This window comes from Phyllopteryx taeniolatus, chromosome 15, assembly GCF_024500385.1.
Source record: "Phyllopteryx taeniolatus isolate TA_2022b chromosome 15, UOR_Ptae_1.2, whole genome shotgun sequence".
Classification (NCBI taxonomy): Eukaryota; Metazoa; Chordata; class Actinopteri; order Syngnathiformes; family Syngnathidae; genus Phyllopteryx; species Phyllopteryx taeniolatus.
This window is the reverse complement of record NC_084516.1, coordinates 17,608,175-17,629,980: the sequence shown is the minus strand read 5'-3', so window position 1 is coordinate 17,629,980 and position 21,806 is coordinate 17,608,175. Positions and strand designations below refer to the sequence as shown.

General features: G+C 43.3%; 3 protein-coding genes across 9 annotated transcripts in view; 2 read left to right on the top strand and 1 right to left on the bottom strand.

The window, feature by feature from the left end:
• Positions 1–481: 481 nt before the first annotated feature.
• hspa5 (heat shock protein 5) lies at positions 482–3,879 on the top strand. Its single transcript, XM_061799934.1, has 9 exons — positions 482–638; positions 1,118–1,277; positions 1,361–1,592; positions 1,825–1,962; positions 2,045–2,157; positions 2,231–2,621; positions 2,694–2,931; positions 3,025–3,192; positions 3,304–3,879. Exons 2-9 carry the CDS (start codon positions 1,159–1,161, stop codon positions 3,876–3,878), a joined length of 1,974 nt encoding a protein of 657 aa, XP_061655918.1. The 5' UTR covers positions 482–638; positions 1,118–1,158; the 3' UTR covers position 3,879.
• A 2,323-nt stretch (positions 3,880–6,202) lies between these two features.
• Positions 6,203–10,826, bottom strand: LOC133490182 (rab9 effector protein with kelch motifs-like). Of its 4 annotated transcripts, none has more exons than XM_061799937.1 (8): positions 10,767–10,826; positions 9,935–10,011; positions 9,702–9,853; positions 8,491–8,646; positions 8,249–8,413; positions 8,017–8,166; positions 7,108–7,257; positions 6,203–7,031 (listed from the first exon to the last, which is right to left on the bottom strand). In XM_061799937.1, the coding sequence occupies exons 2-8, from the start codon at positions 9,985–9,987 to the stop codon at positions 6,235–6,237; spliced, it is 1,623 nt and encodes a 540-aa protein (XP_061655921.1). In that variant the 5' UTR covers positions 9,988–10,011; positions 10,767–10,826; the 3' UTR covers positions 6,203–6,234. The 4 variants fall into 4 exon arrangements, with proteins under 4 accessions (XP_061655921.1, XP_061655923.1, XP_061655922.1 ...); XM_061799939.1 differs by lacking the exon at positions 10,767–10,826 and adding an exon at positions 10,689–10,707; XM_061799938.1 differs by lacking the exon at positions 10,767–10,826 and adding an exon at positions 10,380–10,446.
• Positions 9,762–21,806, top strand: part of rgs3a (regulator of G protein signaling 3a) — a 158,601-nt gene continuing 146,556 nt past the window's right edge. For 2 of the 4 annotated variants that reach the window (XM_061799894.1, XM_061799892.1), the window contains exons 1-3: positions 9,771–9,895; positions 10,473–10,601; positions 18,323–18,373. In XM_061799894.1, coding sequence (XP_061655878.1) covers positions 10,559–10,601; positions 18,323–18,373 — 94 coding nt within the window. In that variant the 5' untranslated portion in view covers positions 9,771–9,895; positions 10,473–10,558. Of the gene's footprint in view, positions 10,032–10,472; positions 10,602–18,322; positions 18,374–21,806 lie in introns of all 4 variants that reach the window. The other 2 variants (XM_061799900.1, XM_061799893.1) reach the window with 2 other exon arrangements.

Genomic DNA, 21,806 nt, shown 5'->3' with positions numbered 1-21,806 from the left:
TGTAATAAAGTAAAATCTGTTCAGTTTTGTTTTATGTGTCCTGCTGTCTGTTCACATTTTGATTTACTGTAATTATCAATCATTCCGTTGCATATCATGCAGGAATCAATTCCTGACGTAACGACCCAATAATACAAATCATCTGATGCAACGAAACGCAGTCAAATCTGCAGTAACAAATTGACACGTTCACACTGCAAGGTTTACACGATTGTCACCGCATGAGTCACCTTTGAGTGAAAAAAAGCAAAGGAATCGCAACCTTTGGTTTACGTAAAATGTTTTTTTAAAAAACGTAAAAAAACACACCCTAACCAGACATCATGATTGACGTGTAACTCAACAAACCACATACCTGGCACAGCCAATCATCGGCGATTTAGACGAGCCGTCACAAAACCATAATGTGTGCAAATCAGCGGCGGCCAGCGTGCGAGTAGGAACCAATCTGCGCGTTCCAACACGCAGCCGCTCGGCCAATCGTTGGCCTCCACGATTGGGAAGCGATGACGGTTTATATAGCTGCAGCGCCCAATTCATTCACTCACATCTACTGGACAAGATTATTGACACAATCTCAACTAGCGTCAGCGATTTCCAGTTACTACATTCCAAGTTAACTCAAGATCACCATTTAGGTATGTAAGACATTTTATTTGCAGATGTTTCGGGAAATGTACTTACGTTTATTAATTTATTTATTTTAAATGTAGTTTAAGACGACAACATTGCACGTCTAATCTCATAGAACTATTCTGTCGTGTTACAGTCTGGCGCAGCTGTTGTTTTAATCCATTTTGAAAGTTAAAATTTACGTTGGTTTAAAATCGGATACAATTATACCGTTTTACAGTCTGCCGGACAAGCTAACCCGGTTAGCTAACTACCGGCCTAGGATAGTAACTGTAGTAAATAATCAAAATGGGTGGTTATTGTAGCGCAGATGTTTTGAACCACACACTTTTCATATTAAGGGAGCGTTTAAAGTCCATTTTCAGAACATTTCCGTCGATCCACTCGTCTCGAACCTTGGAACCATTTAGTGCGGCTAGCAGCTACCTTACGTGAACAGCAGACAGCAGCCTACGTCATTTCAATGTTTTTTGTTTTCTTGCAGATTTATTAATTTTCTAAAGGGACTTGAGTAAAAGACTAGCCATGATGAAGTTTCTATGGCTGTTCGTGTTGGTGGCCAGCACAGTGTATGCTGACGATGACGACAAGAGGGAGCATGTGGGCACTGTCATTGGTATTGACCTGGGGACCACCTACTCATGGTAAAATGGATGCTTTAAAGTTATTGATTCATCATAAATCTACACACCTCATACTAATATTGGCAATTCCCCCCCCATTTCAGTGTCGGTGTCTTCAAGAATGGGCGTGTGGAGATCATCGCCAACGACCAGGGCAACCGCATCACTCCGTCCTACGTGGCGTTCACCAGTGAGGGTGAGCGTCTGATTGGTGATGCCGCCAAGAACCAACTGACCTCCAACCCAGAGAACACGGTGTTTGACGCAAAGAGGTTGATGGGTCGTGCCTGGGCTGACTCCTCTGTCCAGCAAGACATCAAGTACCTGCCCTTCAAGGTATTACGATAATCAATATACAGGAATATCACCAGCTCAGATGTGAATGTACATGCAGAAAGGGGAAATGTATGGAAATGGTCTTCTTGCACAATTTATACAAATGCAAAAAAAAATTAATTAAAAACATACAGTAATTGAATAAATAACCTTAATAACATAAAATATAGACTTAAGACACAGATGCATACATTTTTATTTCAGATAAAACTAAAATTTTTATGGTCTTCAGGTGAACGACAAGAAGAGCAAGCCTCACATCCAGGTCGACATTGGCAATGGTCACATGAAGACGTTTGCCCCTGAGGAGATCTCTGCTATGGTTCTGACCAAGATGAAGGATACCGCCGAGGCTTATCTTGGCAAGAAGGTAACTAAAAATTGACACACGTGGATTGCATCACTTTGCTATTTTGAGAGACGATGTTGTACTGAATGTTGTATTACCTCAGGTCACTCACGCCGTGGTCACTGTTCCTGCTTACTTCAACGACGCCCAGCGCCAAGCCACTAAAGATGCTGGCACCATTGCTGGGCTCAATGTGATGAGAATCATCAATGAGCCGTAAGTGTTTAGCCGACAAATGATTTGACCTTTGTTTGTTGCTTTGTCCTTAAATGTGGCATCCTTCCTGCAGAACTGCCGCTGCCATCGCCTATGGCCTGGACAAAAAGGATGGTGAGAAGAACATCTTGGTGTTCGACCTGGGTGGTGGCACCTTCGACGTCTCGCTGCTGACCATCGACAACGGTGTGTTCGAGGTGGTGGCCACCAATGGCGACACCCACTTAGGAGGCGAGGACTTCGACCAGCGTGTTATGGAGCACTTCATCAAGCTGTACAAGAAGAAGACTGGCAAGGATGTGCGCAAGGACAACCGCGCTGTGCAGAAACTGCGTCGTGAAGTGGAGAAGGCCAAGCGTGCCCTGTCTGCCCAGCACCAAGCCCGCATCGAGATTGAGTCCTTCTTTGAGGGCGAGGACTTCTCTGAGACCTTGACCCGTGCCAAGTTTGAGGAGCTCAACATGGTAAGTTCCCTTGAACTATCTAGTGGTAACCAAGATCTGACAGGCTTTTTAATAATGTTCTGCGTTATCCAGGATTTGTTCCGGTCCACCATGAAGCCCGTGCAGAAGGTGCTGGAAGACTCTGACCTGAAGAAGCCAGACATTGATGAGATCGTCCTGGTCGGCGGCTCAACGCGTATTCCCAAAATCCAACAGCTGGTCAAGGAGTTCTTCAACGGCAAAGAGCCATCAAGAGGCATCAACCCTGACGAGGCCGTTGCTTACGGTGCCGCCGTACAGGCTGGCGTGCTCTCAGGAGAGGAGGACACTGGTGAGCAGTTGTTGCTCTGATGCATTGAAGTCGGTTCACAAACACACAGTAGTCCTTTTTAAATGAACACAATTATTCCCTTTCCTCTTTCAGGTGATGTTGTTCTGCTGGACGTGTGCCCTCTTACTCTTGGCATTGAGACTGTGGGGGGAGTCATGACCAAGCTGATCCCCAGGAACACTGTTGTGCCCACCAAGAAGTCTCAGATCTTCTCCACGGCTTCTGACAACCAGCCTACCGTCACCATCAAGGTCTATGAAGGTAAGCGTCCCAGCCCACAGACTGTTTATTTCTTTTCTTCTTTGGGGATAGGGACTGAAAAAGCCAACTTAGCAACACCATGAGCTTAATTGTACTGCTCTCCTGTTTCAGGTGAGCGTCCCCTGACTAAGGACAACCACCTGCTGGGCACCTTTGACCTGACGGGCATCCCCCCCGCCCCACGCGGTGTGCCGCAGATCGAGGTCACCTTTGAGATCGATGTCAACGGCATCCTTCGCGTCACGGCCGAGGACAAAGGCACAGGCAACAAGAACAAGATCACCATCACCAACGACCAAAACCGGCTGACACCCGAGGACATCGAGCGGATGGTGAACGACGCCGAGCGCTTCGCTGATGAGGACAAGAAGTTGAAGGAGCGTATCGATGCCCGCAACGAACTGGAGAGCTACGCCTATTCGCTGAAGAACCAAATTGGCGACAAGGAGAAGCTTGGTGGCAAGTTGTCTGATGAAGACAAGGAGACTATCGAGAAGGCTGTGGAGGAGAAGATTGAGTGGATGGAGTCGCACCAAGAGGCTGATCTGGAGGACTTCCAGGCCAAGAAGAAGGAGCTAGAGGAGGTGGTGCAGCCCATCATCAGCAAGCTCTATGGCAGTGCAGGCAGCCCGCCACCAGAGGGCGAGGGTGAGGGCGAGGGCGCTGAAGGGAGAGATGAGTTGTAAGCAAAAAACAAAACAAAAAAACCCTTGATGTACATATTGGACTGATGGGACTCATTGTGAGAGAAGGAGGGGCAGCCATACTGAATCTTCCGAAAGACTTTAAAACGAGTTTCAGCTCGTTAGGTGTTCTCTTCGCTGTTGGGCGGAGATTTGTCAGCCTGGATTCTCAAGGCTCACTGCTGCTGTTCTCAGGCAGTCCTGATCGGGATCATGTTGTAGTCGTAATGGGAGGGAGGGGTGGGCTGCTGTTCATTGTAGCTTGTCTGTTGGCTCTTCAAGGCTAAAAGTTATTTATTGAATCTGGTTGTTGTATTTCTGGAAAGACATTGAAATAAATGTTTGATACAAAATAAGTTTCCTTATTTTTGTCCTCTACAGTTCATAATGTCTCCATGGTTATGCAGTTGCTTACTCAAGTATGCAGTGGATATGAAAAGCCAACACACTCAATTGCCATGTTTTGAAGACTCTAAAACTTTTTTGACCATTGTGACCATGAACCTATGACCCCCCCCCCCCCCCCCAAAAAAAAAAAGTAAGTGAAAAGAATAAACAGATGTGTTGTAACACTGGGTTTAGGCTGTGTTCAGAATTAACCAATCACTTCCAACTTCATGTCAAAAATGGGAGTCATTATATATCTGCAATCATTAAGGAGCCTCTGATTAACCTCAAATAAAATCTGTTTTTGTCGATTTTTCTGATTACTTTCTAGCAGAATCAAAGGTTTTGTGCTGACACTGCTATTTGGAACTGTTCATAAATCCGTCCACTTTGACTAAGGGCCCACTTCCAGCTGAAACAAAACGTGCCCAAAGCATAATTCTGCAACCATGTGTCACTAGGTTTGCTGTTCTTTTGGCAATGCGCAGTATTGTGCATATAGAGGGTTCTTGCATATTAAAATTCAGTTAAAGCTTTTTGTAATTACTGTTTCTCATCATGATGTTCGGATGGCTACTGAAGTTGATACCTCTGATACAAGATCTTTATGCTCTAAAATTAATTCTCAAATCAAAACCTTGATACTTTGGCTACACGTTAGCAGAGGCAAGTCCAGGTCAAGTACTTTGGGTGGGCTGAGCCCAATTTTGAAAAGTACCTTTCTGAATTTTTTTTAGACCATTTTAAACCATTTGGTGCATGACCCAAAATAGGGCTAGCCTCGCCACTAATAGATAATAATAAATATTAACACAGCTGGAAATGTGTGTAGGGCTTCTGACCATAGATATGAAGACTATACACAAGCATGCTGTAGAATCCCGGCTAACACTTGTGTGCAATTGTGCGAAAACATCCGTTTGAACTTAGAAAAATCTATAATAATAAAAAAACATTTTAAATTTTTCCATTTTCCGTACGGCTTATCCTCATTAGGGTCGCGGGGGTGCTGGAGCCTATCCCAGCTGACTCTGGGCGAGAGGTGGGGTACACCCTGAACTGGTCGCCAGCCTATCACAGAGCACATAAAAAAAATTGTTGGCAATTTGGTGTTTCCAATTAACCTACCATGCATGTTTTTGGGATGTGGGAGGAAACCGGAGTACCCGTAGAAAACCCATCCAGGCATGGGGAGAAGCCGAATTTGAACCCGGGTCCTCAGAACCGTGAGGCAGACGTGCAAACCAGTTGCCCACCAACCATTTTCACAACCGTGCCGCCCTCTATTATTTTCAATCAGACTAATTTGTTCATATCTTACAATGTAGGTATTGACACGTGTGCAATTATTGTTGCATTTAATAAAATATTAACTAGCAATTTCAATTTGAGTCACCCAGATAGTGTCTGCTTGCCACCTCATATACTTTTTGAGTTTAAATTAATAATAATAAAGTACTCTGTTCTGTATACTTTATATGATTTGAAAGACACTACTTTAGATTCACCAGACACATGAGATGCATTTGTACAAAGTATAGGATCGGTATTGTCAATACCAGCTGGAATTTTACCCAGTATCCGATTGGAAAGGAAATTGGTGGTATGGAACATCACTAGTTCCTCTGGCATTCTTACAAGAACTGTGTAAGGTTTTTCTAGCATGTACACAAATGACTGGAAACTATGTCGTGTGGTGTCGTTCATCAAAAGCTCAGGCACTTGGTTCTGAACTCACAGAATCATAAACGGAAGGCCCGAGCACAACGGCAGCACTGAAAGGGCATTGTTAATACACAATAAGGTTAGTTCAACAGTGTGTCATAGTAGTGGTAGTAGTGATGGGCTGCTGTTGGCTCTTCAAGGTGACAAGTGATTTGTTGATTATAGTTGTTGTACTTCTGTAATGACTTTGAAATAAATGTTTGATACAAAATAACTTGCGTTCACTTTTTATTTCTTCTACGGTGCATCATGTCACCACGGTTACGATGCAGTCGTTGTGTATGACGCCCTGTGCGTCCATCCCACCGAATACAAAAGCCAAGTGTATTGTCTCTGCTGGAGCGGGCGCGGGAGCTGGTGCTGGAGCTGGAGCAGGAGCGGGAGCGGGAGCTGGAGCGTGAGCTGGAGCGGGAGCGGGAGCGGGAGCAGGCGCTGGACCGGGAGCGGCAGCTGGAGCTGGAGCGGGAGCGGCAGCTGGAGCTGGAGCGGGAGCTGTCGCTGGAGCGGGAGCTGTCGCTCGAGCGGGAGCTGTCGCGGGAGCTGGAGCGGGAGCTGTCGCTCGAGCGGGAGCTGTCGCGGGAGCTGTCGCGGGAGCTGGAGCTTGAGCGGGAGCTGTCGCTGGAGCGGGAGCTGTCGCTGGAGCGGGAGCTGTCGCTGGAGCAGGAGCTGTCGCGGGAGCTGGAGCGGGAGCTGGAGCTGGAGCTGGAGCTGGAGCGGGAGCTGTCGCTCGAGCGGGAGCTGTCGCGGGAGCTGTCGCTGGAGCGGGAGCTGTCGCTGGAGCGGGAGCTGTCGCTTGAGCGGGAGCTGTCGCGGGAGCGGGAGCTGTCGCTGGAGCGGGAGCTGTCGCTGGAGCGGGAGCTGTCGCGGGAGCTGGAGCGGGAGCTGGAGCTGGAGCTGGAGCTGGAGCGGGAGCTGGAGAGGCTGTTTGAACCCCATCGTCATCTCCCACAGCCTCCACCTTCCACGGTACCAAACACATGCAGTGATCCAGACGGTTTGGGGGCGAATCCCCCTCAAATTTCATTAGGGTCCATGACTTTTTTTCTGCAAACAGGGCACGGGTCTGGTCTTAAATATGCTGGGCCGTGTTTGAATAGTACATAATGCTAAGGAATTGTACCTATGTTGAATGTATACATGGCATTGCTGGCTCCGTTAGCAGTCAGCCCACCGAGGATGTAGATGTTGTTGCCCAGCGCCACGACCGAGTGGGCTGCCACCCCAGGTGGAACGTCTCCTTCGGGCTGCACCAACTCCCATGTCATATTATCTTTATAATACGCACATTGATAATATCAGTTCATTCTGCTGCATGTATACAATGGGTATAAAAAGTCTACACACCCTTGTTCAAATGGCAGTTTTTTTTTTGTGATTTAAAAAAATGAGACCAAGATAAATCATTTCAAAACCTGATGAATCATGCATGTGTCACGCTAAAGAGAGCTGCGACTTCCTGTGCCGCTCCTATAACCTTAACAAAACAAACTTCTCACTGGATCTATGTTCCGCTCCTCTAATTATTAGAGGACAAGCCCCAAAATGGAGAGAGGTAATGTCAGCAAATTCCGCACCTCTGGACACAGTTGGAGCTGCCATGCTGGATGTCTACACATTGTTTTGTTCTGGGGCTTATGGAGGAATGGTGCTATATTTTTTTTAGGGCTGATACCGATTATTAGTAGTCAAGGAGGCTGATAACTGATATTTGCTGACGATATCCACTTGCTGAAAAAGGGAAAATATTGGTGTCCAAATTTTGAATAATACAAACTCCAACACTAAACATTGTTTAAATGCCTATAACCACATGTTTATAGTTTGCTGAAGTTTATCCAATTTCAAATTGATCCCTTATTGGCGTTTGGATTTAAAAAAAGGCTGATGCCGATATGTGTCAAAATGCCGAATATCGGTGCTGATAAATCGGTCAATCCCTATAATGTGCAGTGTTTGTCTGCAACAATACAGGTGGGAAGGACAAAGACTAATTTCACTGTTTACACTGACATAAACTTGACAGCCTTACTTAAATCAAGAGAGTACATATCATCCAAGAAATCGTCGTTCGCCATGCCGCCATGAATGTAGATCTTTAAGCCTGCAGTCACTATAACGTGTCCGTGTCGGACTGGCGGCTGTGCGCCTTGTGTTTCTGGCTGCGTCCAGGTGGAAGACACTGGGAAGACCACAATAATCCTGACAAATTAGCAACATTTTAGTGGTTGATGTGTATGGAAATGCTTAAATCCAACACTTACCGGTATCGAAGACATATAGTTTTTGGTCAGAGACAGGTGATGCTCCAACTTCCCCACCAGAAAACACGTATAATGAGCTACCCACACAGGCCGAGTTGGTGTGATACGTCCTCGGACTTGGGGGCTCACCCGTTACTGTGACGTCCTCCCAGTGGGCCTTGCTTTCTGTAGATCACAACAGTAGGCACATTTGTATCATGCTACCAAAGACGAAGTCAGCCATTTTTGTTTTAAAATTTTACCTGCTACATTTATTTTCTGGATGCAGTTGTGGTTGCCGCTCTGCTCCGCGCCCCCAAATACCCATAAGCTCTGTGGTGGGCTCCCAGGGACAAATGTGCAGTGCTCATATCGAGCCTTCAGACCCTCCCAAGGCAACGCGTCCCATTCGAGATACTCTGGAAGAGTCAGAGAGGCTAGAAATTGCAACAACAGCTTAAAAATAACATAACGCAATGATATACAGTATGCTCAAAAAGACAAATGCATTGAGGAATACAGAAGCAATTCACATTTCCCCCATTCGGAATCTCAGTAAGTGTTGTTAATGAAAAATATGCATTTTTAAATGTGTGTTTAAAAAAAAAAAAAAAAATAAATAAAAAAATAAAAATCATTAAAAAATATATATAAATACTGGGCAGCACGGTGAACGACTGGTTAGCACATCTGCCTCAAAGTTCTGAGGACCCGGGTACAAATCCGGCCTCGCCTGTGTGGAGTTTGTATGTTCTCCCCGTTCCTGTGTGGGTTTTCTCCGGGTACTCCGGTTTCCTCCCACATTCCCAAAACGTGCAAGGTAGGCAAATTGAAAACTGTAAATTGCCTGTAGGTGCGAATGTGATTGGTAATGGTTTGTTTATTTGTGCCCTGCAATTGCCTGGCGACCAGTACAGGGTGTACCCCGCCTATGGAAAACGGATGGATTGATAAATTAAGCTTTTTATGTTTCAAATAAAAACTAATTTTAGAGATAAAGTACATCTTTTTACATTGGACAGGAACAGTATGTCCTCTCGGGACTTTTCATTGGAATCCACATGTTCTTATTGGACATTCAGGGGGATAATATCAGAGGAACCTTATAGGAAACGTGTTCTAATCGTCTGGCAATGCTGTGACATCACAACACTGTTCGGAGAAAACTAACAGTCAATTTCCAACATAAAGCATTTTTTTGTAATGCCAAAAACCACTATACACTTTTTCTTTTTGTTTCTGAAAAAAATCTGATGGATGCTTTTTGTTATTTTCGTTGACTTATTTTGACGTTCAAATCCAAAACGTAAAAGAATAATTGTAAAAACAAAAACAATGTAGATCATTTGAATAATTCCTAATTTGTATCTCATTTAGCAATACATGAGCAGCAGAGGTTTGACATCAAGGCAATGCAATTGAACAGTCTGGGGGATTTTGGACATCAAATTAAATCAGTGGGTGAGTATATTACCCAGATTTATGGCGTGTGTATGTGAGAAGCTGCCGCCAGGATTTGCTCCCCCAACTATGAGGATCCTTCCTTTCCCTCCATCCTCAGGCCAGTAGGTGCAGGTGTGTCCCACGCTCACACTCGGGGACCTCCCGCTGGGTACCAAGGAATACCTGAGAAGGCAGCAAATCCATTTGATGGAGGGAACAAACAAGGTTGGCCATCTTTAAGCATCGCGAGTCTCTTTTGCTTACCATATTCCTTGTTTGGGCTTCTCTTGAGCTTCAAACACCGGGATAAGTTGCATGGCTGTGGAAATCGAGGGACTGAACTAGGGGACAATCAAAAAAGGTGTGTTATATCGTACAGTCATGTTTCTTCTCAGAGGAAAGTAACACTAGGCGTAAGTTACGTCTGTCAATCACTGGGTAATCCAAAGAGAAATTCACCAATATACTGACAAGCTTTAGCACCTCGGTGCTATGAGCTAACTGCTTCATTTAAAAAATGTGAGAGATTGTACACTTGGAGTCTTCGTGAACCAATCGTATCGTTTCTGTTGGGACCTCACACAATGTCGCTTTGAAGATTATCGAACGTTAGTATGTTACTGGTCAAATGTATTCAACGCAGACAAAGTTGTTGTTTTTAAACATTGTTTATGATACAATATAGAGTGCATTCTGACGAGCGACGCACTTTTATTGCTCGCCGGTACGTGTTTTTAATCCATTTAAGATTGCGACATCTTTTTCATAGAACATCTCTGACACTTCTTCCATGTTTTAACAGTACTTCCGCCTGGGGCGTTCAATTTCTAGAGCGGGAGATCGGAATTCCAAAATTTCCTCGCAGAACACGGAATAAACCCAGCTAAAATGCCCGGGTTAAAAGTCTCCATGCACGTACTACGCAACAAAGGTAAGTTAAAGATGTCGTGCTACTTTTTTTTTTTTAAAGCATCGGTAACGCACACCTGTTAGGGGAGGAAAAAAAAGCATATTTTACCGGTCGCTAATTCATATTTGAGATTGATCTGTTTGCTGTTAGTCGGGTCGAAGAAGTCGCAAGCATGTGTGACGTTACCTTACATCGCCAGCTTGGGAGAATACAACTGCGAGAATAGATTTGCGGAATTCTTTCACTTATGTGACGTTTAACGATACGTACGTGAAGGGGATTCGTGCCGTGGCGGAGCCCATGCCTACTCCAACCTTAGTTAGAAGTTTTTGTTTATTATTAAAAAATAAAAATGTAAAATTTAGCGTTGATATTTCCATAATTACACGTTTAAATGATAAACACTAACGTCGTTTCTGCAGTGTATGCATGGTGCAGTATGCGAACGCATGTTGCACTTCTTTATTTATTCGCTAGGTGGTACCATTGTCTTGGCAGTACACACTGGTTAATTGAGGAAAACCCTAACCCACTTTCCACTGTTGAAATCCCCCTTTTCAGGATCGCTTCTTGTTTTTCCTGCTCAACCTTGACCCTACTACAGGTACATCTAAAAAAAAATGGAATTTGGTATAAAAGTTCATTTATTTCAGTATTCATACATAATATACATTAATTAAAAACTTGAGAAAACACTTTTCAGAGGGCAAATTCCTGCCTAATTTCTACATTAAAAATAATTTCCATATTTTCTCGATTGTTTGTTACGTAATATCCTACTTTGTAGAGGTGGTGAATTTTGGGTTGTCGTTTGCTGTAAACTGTATTGATAAAAAATTATACATATACTTAAAAAAAAAAAAAAATCAGGAAATATTTCACTCTGAGTGTGCAGTGCATCACCATGAATTTCACTTTTTGAACTGAACTACCTAACTAAATGAAAAATGTCACACTATTGCAATTTATTTGAAGTGAACCTGTTATATTTGCAAGATTAGGACATGTTCTGTTTACAAGCTTTATGTGTGTATTTTGGGGTCTGCTGTGAGTAAACGATACACGGGAAGGCCTTTAAACGGATCATGACCTGTTTCCTTTCAAGGAAGCGCGGGATAATTCTCCTTTTGTTTGCCCTTCATTCCAACTGATAAGGACCTGATTGAACAAGGGGGATTTTTGTGCCGGAAAAAGGAATATCATTATATTTTAATGATCCAGAGGAAAAGCACCAGACTAGAGGGGAAAAGACGAAATAAGTGCAGATATGAGTTTTGTCAGCAAGAATAGCAGCATCCCTAGGTTGTTTTAAATTTGAAGGGGGTGGGTGGATTAGCAACATGGGTTTAAATAGAGCAAGTTCATCCATGGGTTACTTGTACACTGTTGCCGGGTGGCATGTCAAAATAATCAGTCTGTTGAGTCACATTTGAACCCGGAGGTGTGGTAAATCATGCTGTGGACTAATCTGGATTACAGTCACAGAACCTAACCACCATTTTAGCTCTGCTACAGACACAAGCGAACATGTTGATGACTCAATCTGCGCCTTAATAATAACATGTTTCTGTCTTTTTATCTGTGTTGGTAGTACTGGTTTCTGTTTTTTTTCTCGTGGTGTTTTAAAGGAGAAATGCCTGCCCACCTAGTCAGTGTAAAATTTAACAAACAAGTAAGTCTTATCTATTCCTGAAAATGTGTCTGTGAGCCAGCCCTTTTGCTCTTCCGCCCCGCCGTTATATAACGCTGGAGCTAACTTGCATAATGACCGCACACCCCTACACCACATTTCTCCACCCTTGACTTGTAGCGAGACTGGGTGAGCATCCAGCGCCACTGTCAAGCACATACTGATTGGACTAAAAGTAAACGATTTTTAGTTTTTTGTGTTTTCAAAATTAATAATTTTACTGGTCTGAGCTGATCCCTGAAGGTGTCACATTTCATTTTGTTGCTATAATTAAAAATGAATATGGTTCTTGATCTGGGGTTAAATCAATTCTTGGCAAATGCTTTCGCTCTTGCCCGTCTTGCGCCGGTCCAAGAATTTCACCTCTAGCGGCGCAATACGAATGCCCCCGGCCGTCCCTCCTAATCATGGCCCCGGTCCGACCGGCAGACCCCCCACAATTTTGGTCATGATGGTGCTATTTTTTTAGGTGATAGTTGAAAGGTACGTCTCCGTTGTTCTGCTTGATTGGTCAGGCAATGGTGCAATTGAAGCACTTTTCATATGCACCAGTGCCCACATTTTAGATGGAAAAATCGCTAACGATCAGGCTTATTTAATCGTGGCACCCAAAATCGCGATCCCGATTAAAATTCGGTTAATCGTGCAGCCCCAACTCATGTTGAAATCAGTAGGGTTTTGGTCTGGGGATAACTCCTCAAGGTTTGAATATGGAAAGTTTGAGGTTTATGGCGACGGAATTGACTGATTTGATCTCAGTTACCTCAGATTAAGTTCAGTATCATTCAAAATCAGTAGGATTCTTGACCGGTAGAGTGTGATGGACATTCAGTAGGTAACATTTTGCATCCACCTACGCACCCACACACGCAGAGGCAGTCAGCATCACATTTCTTTAGAGTCTCATTTGCTGCGACATTCTGTCTGTGATGTCTTTTAGAGTTTACTTGCGGAAACCGTCCGGAACGTTCTCCAAGGCGCCGTCCTTCCTGCTGACAACTCATGGTGAGGCCTAGTGTGTGCTTTAGTTTACTTAATAGTATCAATAGTGTTGTCATCTTAATTGATAACCTTAGTGGAGGCTTGCAAGAGCAGCGTCACGCACCATTCACTGAGCACGTCCTTCGGTGTGCTAATGAGGCAGCCCCTTGCATCATTTATGGAGGGTATTATCCACACCTGCACTGTTTACCCGAAGAGCAAAGCCTCATCCATTATCCAGTGTTTACCTGTTGCCTCTAATCAATATGGATGGGGTCTTAAAGGGGCGTGGCCCTGCCTTTTATTTTTTAGGAAGGCTTTAAAGGCCTCTCAGTGTTTGAGAGGATTAAAAAACATCAGAGGAAAATGCAGATTTTCCTCTCCTAACGCTTGTCACTCGCTTACATGCGAGACAACTGTAAAATATTGTTTTGCACATAATCAGGGGATGATGCAGCATTAGGAGTTCCAGCGTTGTGAGTGAACTGGAGCCCATCTCAGCTGACATTGGGTGAGAGGCAGGGTTGACTACGGACTGGTCGCCAGTCAATTTCAGGGCATGTACAGACATACGAAGATTTACATTCACACAATTTCGAGACTTCACTGAACCCAACATGCAGGTTTTTGGAATGTGGGAACAAGCTGGGGTAGCCGGACAAAACGCACACGCATTGGGAGAACACGTGAACATCACACACAGATGTTGCAACAGTGATTCAAACCAGCTTCTCCTGACGTGTTAAACACTAGCACACCATGTTGTCCAGTTTGCAACCACTAGTCCTCAAACCTAAGGAAATTATTGTTCCGTGTAAGAAGGCAGTGTGAGAGCTTTTTGGATTTGCATGTTAGGTTCATTGGAGCCTAAATGTGTGTGTGAGTGTTGTTATAGTCTGTCTACATGTGTTGCTGCAACATGTGTCAAAATAACCAGTTTCTGTTTTTTGAGGATTTGTTCACAATGCCAAACTGCTGCCTAATGCTAATACTACCTTTTGTAATATTTCTATATTTCTCTTGTTGTTAATGCTTTCAGGCTTGTCGGCATATTTTGACATCTGACGTCTGAACCAGTCGTGGGGAGGAATTTTAATTATTATTATGAATGTTAGAAAAAATAAAATCTACTTAGAGCCTCCATTTTGTTTCTGTTCGGATCCAATGCACTGAATTAAATTGTGTGGAATCCTATACACCGCACTTCCCCAAATTACTTTGGTTCTCACAGAAAACACAGATGGAGTCTGCTCCTCCCTTCATGCTTCTTTCTGCTGAAAAAGGCATTTTTTGTTATCACATAAAGGCTGTCAGTGTCCCTTAGGCTTGGCCTTATTGGGTGCCGGTGGGGTGCTTTGCTTTCAAATGTAAATGTGACAAATAAGCAGCGAAGCCAAATTAAAAGCCAAGGTAGAGAAAGAGGGGAAAAGGCACTCCTCCTGGTCTTTTTTGATGTAAATTGTTCATCCCATTTCCGACAAGGTCTTTGTGCGGGACCACGGGGGGCTACGACGACATGACCCCCTTGTCCTTTAAGTTATGAACAGGGGTCATTTGTATTCGCTTTATCTAAAGGTCTTTAAAGTGGCATTTGCAACTGCATATCAATTATTTGTATAGCAACGTGATATGACTCATGGTTAGTTTGACAGTTGATGCTCACTGGGTGAAATTGTCTTACTTTATACTTTATACTTTGCACTAACCAAACTCATGTTCATGGATTTTCGTGTCGAATCACAATTACTCTTGGATGCTGCGCTCTCTTTACAGTCCTGCCGAGAGAGGAAAAGAATATTGAAAAGGGCAGCTACAGCAAACTCAATGTAAAAAAACAACAACAACAACAAAAAACATTTTGAAATGTTTAACATGATCCTCTTAATTTATGTAGCGGTTTCTTTTATTGCCCACATTACAAACGTCTGTCAAGTTGGGTAAAAAACAGCTGTGGAGTTTTTGCACATTTCTGTTGCAAGCTACACCAAACACAATGTAAGAAAAACAACATTTTAACAGATCTTCCCCAAAATATAGTGGTTTCTTCCCTTGTTCCACATTATAAACACAGCACAAAACGGCTGTGTAGTTTTTGTGCAATCCTGCTAGAATCAACAAGTCAAAGAAACTCGCAAAAATCCATCCATCCATCCATCCATCCATTTTCTGAGCCGCTTCTCCTCACTAGGGTCGCGGGCGTGCTGGAGCCTAATCCCAGCTATCATCGGGCAGGAGGCGGGGTACACCCTGAACTGGTTGCCAGCCAATCACAGGGCACATATAAACAAACAACCATTCACACTCACATTCACACCTACGGGCAATTAAGAGTCTCCAATTAATGCATGTTTTGGGGATGTGGGAGGAAACCGGAGTGCCCGGAGAAAACCCACGCAGGCACGGGGAGAACATGCAAACTCCACACAGGCGGGGCCGGGGATTGAACCCGGGTCCTCAGAACTGGGAGGCTGACGCTCTAAGCAGTCGGGCCACCGTGCCGCCCTCGCAAAAATGTTTCATGAATTATCCCTAAAATGTAAAGGTTTCCTCTTGATTGTACTCAGGTCCGCAGAAGGTGGCTTTGTAGTTTTTACAAGATTCGGATAGTGTACACAAAACACAATGTACAACACAAATTTTGAATCACCAAGATGTTTCCTTCTTTGGCCCGCATTACAACCGTTACCAAGTTTGGCAAGAAACAACTAGTGCTTTTATCTCCAAGTCTCTCGGATCCACACCAAACTCAGTGTAATATATATATTTTTAATGCAGCGGTTTCTTCCTTGGCTCACTACTACTTAGTTACTACTTAGTTCAGCAAGAAGCACCTTTTTACTTCCGGGATAATCCTGCATCCTAAAAATGCCTAAAGAAAAGATGTTTTGCTTTGATAATGCAAAGATTTGTGTTTGCACATTCACATTTAAAGACTAACGAACTTGCATCTGCAATACGATGCATGCATTACTTTTCCTAAATGAAAACATTTTGTACTATAAACTTTTTTTTTTTTTCCTCGAAGGTGGCCCGGTGGGTTCTGAGGACCCGGGTTCAAATCCGGCCTCGCCTGTATGTAGTTTGCATGTTCTCCCCCGTGCCTGTGTGGGTTTTCTCCGGGTACTCCGGTTTCCTCCCACATCCCAAAAACATGCACCGTAGGTTAATTGAAGACTTTAAATTGCCCGTAGTTGTGAGTGCGAATGGTTGTTTGTTTATATGTGCCCTGCGATTGGCTGGCAACCAGTTCAGGGTGTACCCCGCCTCTTGACTGCAGTTAGCTGGGATAGGCTCCAGCACAATCGCGGCCCTAGTGAGGATAGGCGGTGTAGAATATGGATGGATGGATACATTTCTCCATGAGCGGGCTACGTCTTGGTTACTGGGGGATGACGTAACATGTAAGGAATACACGAACAGGACTCAGAGGTGGTGGAACCAGGGGTGCACTGGGTGCACTACCCCCCCCCCCCCCCCGACGCTTTTGGCCTGCCTTTAATGTGCCCCTTTGCTCCTTTTATCACATGTTTACACAACCCTTATTTATTGCAATGGGTGGTGACTATCTGAGCATATTTTGCTTATCAGTAGCATAATTGCATGTAGCAACTCTTTAAAATGATGTGTATTTAATTTCTGAGCATGGTTGCCATCTTTATTGGAAGTGCCTCCAGAGCGCTGTGTCCTCTCAGTACACAAGTTCTTCTGTGCCTGACAGGACTGTGCCCTTTGCATTGCGGGGGGGGGGGGGGGGGGGGGGGGGCATCACCATTGCAATTCAAATGGCAAAAGGAGAAAAGTAGGTCCTAACTCCTTTTTAAAATCCAGATTTGATTTAAATGCACTGTGTTTTGTTATCAGGGTTTGGCACCCGCCCTCAAAATGTTTTTATTTCCTGAAAAACGGGCTACATGCATACTGACAATTGGGCCGAATGTAAGCATTTTTCCTGTCTTTTGCTCAAATTCAGCAAAGGTCCAATTCTCTGATTTTCCTTAAAAGATTGTCCTGGGCGATTATCTTATTGTAAGTGGTGTGTTGAGTGATTTTATCCTCCTTGATTTGTTCGGAAAACAGTCGGGGCCAACAGTCGTAAAAATGTATATTTACAATCGCAAGTCCTTATGTAAGTGGTTAACAGCGAGTTATTCACCACAAGAAAAAAAATGACAATGAGATGACCAGATAAGCTAACAGTCAGCCTAGCTTCTTCTCTTTCTTCTTCTCCTAGGCTACTACTCTGTATTTTCTGGCAAGCCAGATGCTTTGTGACACCATGCTACCTCTCGCATGGCATTTTTATTAGTATGATAGACATTTAGTTCGTTTTAGGAGAAACGTAATTGTCGGAGATATGTGTATCATGTTCTGTGTTGGTCATCTTGATTAGATCACACACTACAACACCGTTGAGAAAGCACATGTTGATTTATGGCACTGCTGACATTAAAAAAAAATAAAAAATAAATAAACATTGTTTAACAATCATTTTCTATGCAGCCCGCTTCCACGAAAATAGTTACTGACTTACAGTCCAGCTACCTTCGTCTCCCTTTAAACTTGTCGTCAATTAATGAGAGTAATCAGTCTGCTTCGCCACTTAGCCATTTTGCTCGGCCGCTTATCCGTGCTGTCGCTAACGCTCTTTTAGGCAGCTTCACAGCAGCCTTTTGTGTGGCACGAGTTCAGATGTACCAGGAAGACATTTGAAACGGCGTCCCCACTTTGTTCTTTCATGCCAAGCTCAGTGTGGGAACGACAAACATCCCCCGTACCCACCGTGCGAGCGGGGGCCCGAGATGGCGGCAACGTTATCAGCGAGTGCCCGCGCTCTTCGGAGCGGGATAAATTTAGATGAGCGGCACAAAGCCAATGTTAGTGTTGGGCCATGTCGACATGGTCAACAAGGCTTCACAGGGTTGTTAACAGCACTGAGTGACTAGCCGAAGGAGGGCGAGACGTGTGACTGACTGTGAGGACGCGAGACAAGACAGATGATTGACATTCATACACGCACACACACACAACATTCATTCATAGCTGGCGGTCTTCACACTGTCTTCTTCTGCAGGTCAGCTGAAGCTGTCAATCATCCAGGAACAGGAAGTTCTTGCTGTCAGCGGTGAGTCCTGAGGAAAAAAAGACCATGTAAATAAAATATTGAATAGCTTCATGGGCTATATACTCTCGGTGGCCACAACATTAGGTACAAACAGCTGAATACAACAGTAAAATAAGTTTATTATTAATAATTGCATTTGTATTACCTTTTACGTAGCTTTATGACAGGTACAAAATATAGTGCAGCCTCTAATGTCCAACATAAGCCGTTCTTCTGAAACAGTTTTTCCCCATTGGAAATAATGGAACCTTCATATAACCTTAACTGCACAGGCAATATTTTAATTAACATTATTGTCATACAATTGTAAAATGAATGTTAAAAAAATATATATATATCTCATAACCTTAAAGGGTAACGTTTGGGGATGCATCCATATGCCACATACATATGTACCTTGTAGTGTAAAAACTGCTACCTCCACAAATTAAAATGCGTTATTGCTTTTATTGTCTCTTTCTCACACTCACGACACTCGATAATGGGTTATATGTTAACGCACACATGATCAAATGTAGGACCCCAAAGCAAACAACCAAGACAATAGGCAATATAATAAGACTTGTTTAACCAAATGGAGCACTAGGCATTGAGCATCAACAACAAGGGCAACAATAAAACAATAACAAGTATGGATGTGGAAAACCCGATAATGTACAAGCACAAACAAAAGTAGATCGACGGAGCGAAACGGGAGATACACGCTGAAAAGTAAAATAAAACGAACTGAGGAAAAATAGACAAGATATAAAAGGGCAACGAGATAAAATAATGAAGGTACTTAACCGTATACGAAAAGCACAAGAATAAACTGCAAAAAAAACAAAACATACGCAGCGACCTGGCAGGATCACAAGATCATGATATAATATGCCTCCTTTAATGACAAAGGTGTATTACATGCACACATCTACCTTGTCAACAATCGTCAAATCAAGTGTAAAAAGAAGTTTGTTTGGTCTTGTTTGAAAATAACTAATGGCAGTGCTACCTTCTGCTATTTCTCACACTCTTTTGCCAAGCTATCTTTTTTTCCCCCGAGTATTTGGGATTTAATATTGTCTCTATGATGCCTCAATAAACATGTCTTTTTATGAATTAAAATTGTCCACGCATTCCTGAGCCCCAGATGTTTTTCTGCCGAGAGGCCTGAAATCAGGTCATTTGAATTTCTCAAGCGTATCTACGTCACTAGTGAAGATCTCCGGTTTCCCTTTCCGCTTCCGAGCCAGTGCTGGAAACAGAACAAACACGTGGGCTCTCACAAGTGGGTCATCTACACGGAGGCAGTCAATCAGAGGAAAGGGGGCGGTCATAGCCAAATATGGACAAAGTGGATACAAAACTGGGTCAAACAGAAGTAGCTGTACGAAGGACAGGACAGCTGGACACTCGTATGACAAAACCAAGGTGTTTTTTTTTTTAAAAATTAAATTGACACTTTTACATCCAGTCCATGTTTGCGAGTCACTCTATTGAGGTCTAAATAGGCAAAAATATGGGACCTTTAACACGCCTTGTTGAAGCTGCTGCTGCTTTTTGGAATGAGTGTGACAAATAAGCCTGAGAAAGAGCAATTCATCATTTGATGCTCACTCAACTCAATTTTCAGGACGCCTCGTTTGGCAGTGGGTGTAGTTTTTAGAGGCATATTTTTGAACATTTTGATCAAATTCCGAATTGCATGACACAAGAAGTTCGAGTTTCCACTAGGTTTTACACGATCCGGATTTTTGGGGCCGATCACCGATCACCCATCAGCGAGTTTAAAAAAACGATAACCGATCACCGATCCGATCCGATCGCAAGATGGAGGAATGTGTCTATTTAAATGACCTGTTCATTTACTGTATATACTTGTGTACTTAATTGCTCCAAAAATTATATTTACAATAAATAATGTATCTTTTGTTCCTCTATTTATGCCAGTGAGGCATAGTGACAGACAGAACAAATGATAAATGGTCTTCTATTAGATGGCAGGAGGTAAATACAATAATTAATGTATCCACTTTTTGTGACATTTTTGTTTGTTGGTGTTCCGTGAGAGTTTTCAATTGTAAAATATGTGCCTTGGCTCCATAAAGGTTGGAAATCACTGCCCGAGTCAGATCGTGTATTCTAATCACTCAGGTCAAACCAACATTACAGAAATAATGGGTGCTAACTTACTGTAATTAAATTACTTAATTTTTAATTAAATTACTTCACCCACACCGAAACTTTAGGGCATGATTCGACAGAACGGCGGCATGTTTACGTCCAACCGTTCGTGCTACCACTAGCTTGCTAGGCTACATAACATTTTATTGCCTGCTTGCGAGCCGTATCGTATTAAAAGTACGTGAACATACCTCAAGCGAGCCTTAAACGAACATCCTCTCCTGTCCTGAGCACCAGTGACCACCAACACACGTTTTCCCCCATTTTGTCCTTATAATACAGTCGGCGCAATCCACTCTTGTTGTCGTCGCCTCGGTAACGAGTGTATCCGGTCGCAGTTGCCAAGATAAAGCCCAATGATCGTAAAAAACGGGATGCGGTGGTATCGGAATACAAGATTTTATTTCAGTAGTCTGACAGTTCAATTGTGAAAGAGCAAATTTGTCTTGCAGTTTGAGCCAGGCATTACGTGTTGTCTGTTCCACACCGCCCACATGTTTTTTTCTTTATTGGCCGTCAGATATTTCCAATACTACGTCAAAAGACACACGCCAAGGCTAAAAATAAACTAGCTTTTGTATTCAAATATACTGTGCACGCGGCGACGCGGAGTAAATGTCTTTTGCGGACATTGATCGGATCGGCGCATTATGACATTAAAACCGATCAGGATAAAATGCTAAATATCGGCCGATACCGATCAGCCCGATAAAATCGGTGTAAAGTCTAGTTTCCACTCTATTAGAAACCATTTAGACTACAGAAAGAATATATTAATATTGGTCTCCTGCCAAAGCCATGCACGTTCTCGTTAGTGACTTCCCCTTTTCAAATGCCTTTAATAGCCACCTAGTGTCTCTCTACTGATGCTAGTTGTGCATCAAATGACATGTACTCCATACATGACATTACCTGCAGTATATTTCATCAAATTTATAGAGTCGACTTCAGAGATACTGTACTCTGCATGTCGCTGTTTTTCTCTACCCCAGAAGACACGACAGTAACCATATTGTTTAAAAAAAAATGCTCTCAGCAGAAAATAATTACTGTATATCTTTGGATTGTGCATGTGTCGCTAATAATGTGGCCGATGCATATTTCCTTTACTGAAGGCGTCACTTTCCACTCTTATCATAAAATATCTATATCCGATGCATGTATCTGTTTTTGTTGTTGTTTTTTAATGCAGATGTCGCTTTAGCACATATTGCAAGTCTTTAGAGATTACCAATATTTAGTTTTCATTGCTTTTTGGAAGCTTTTTTTC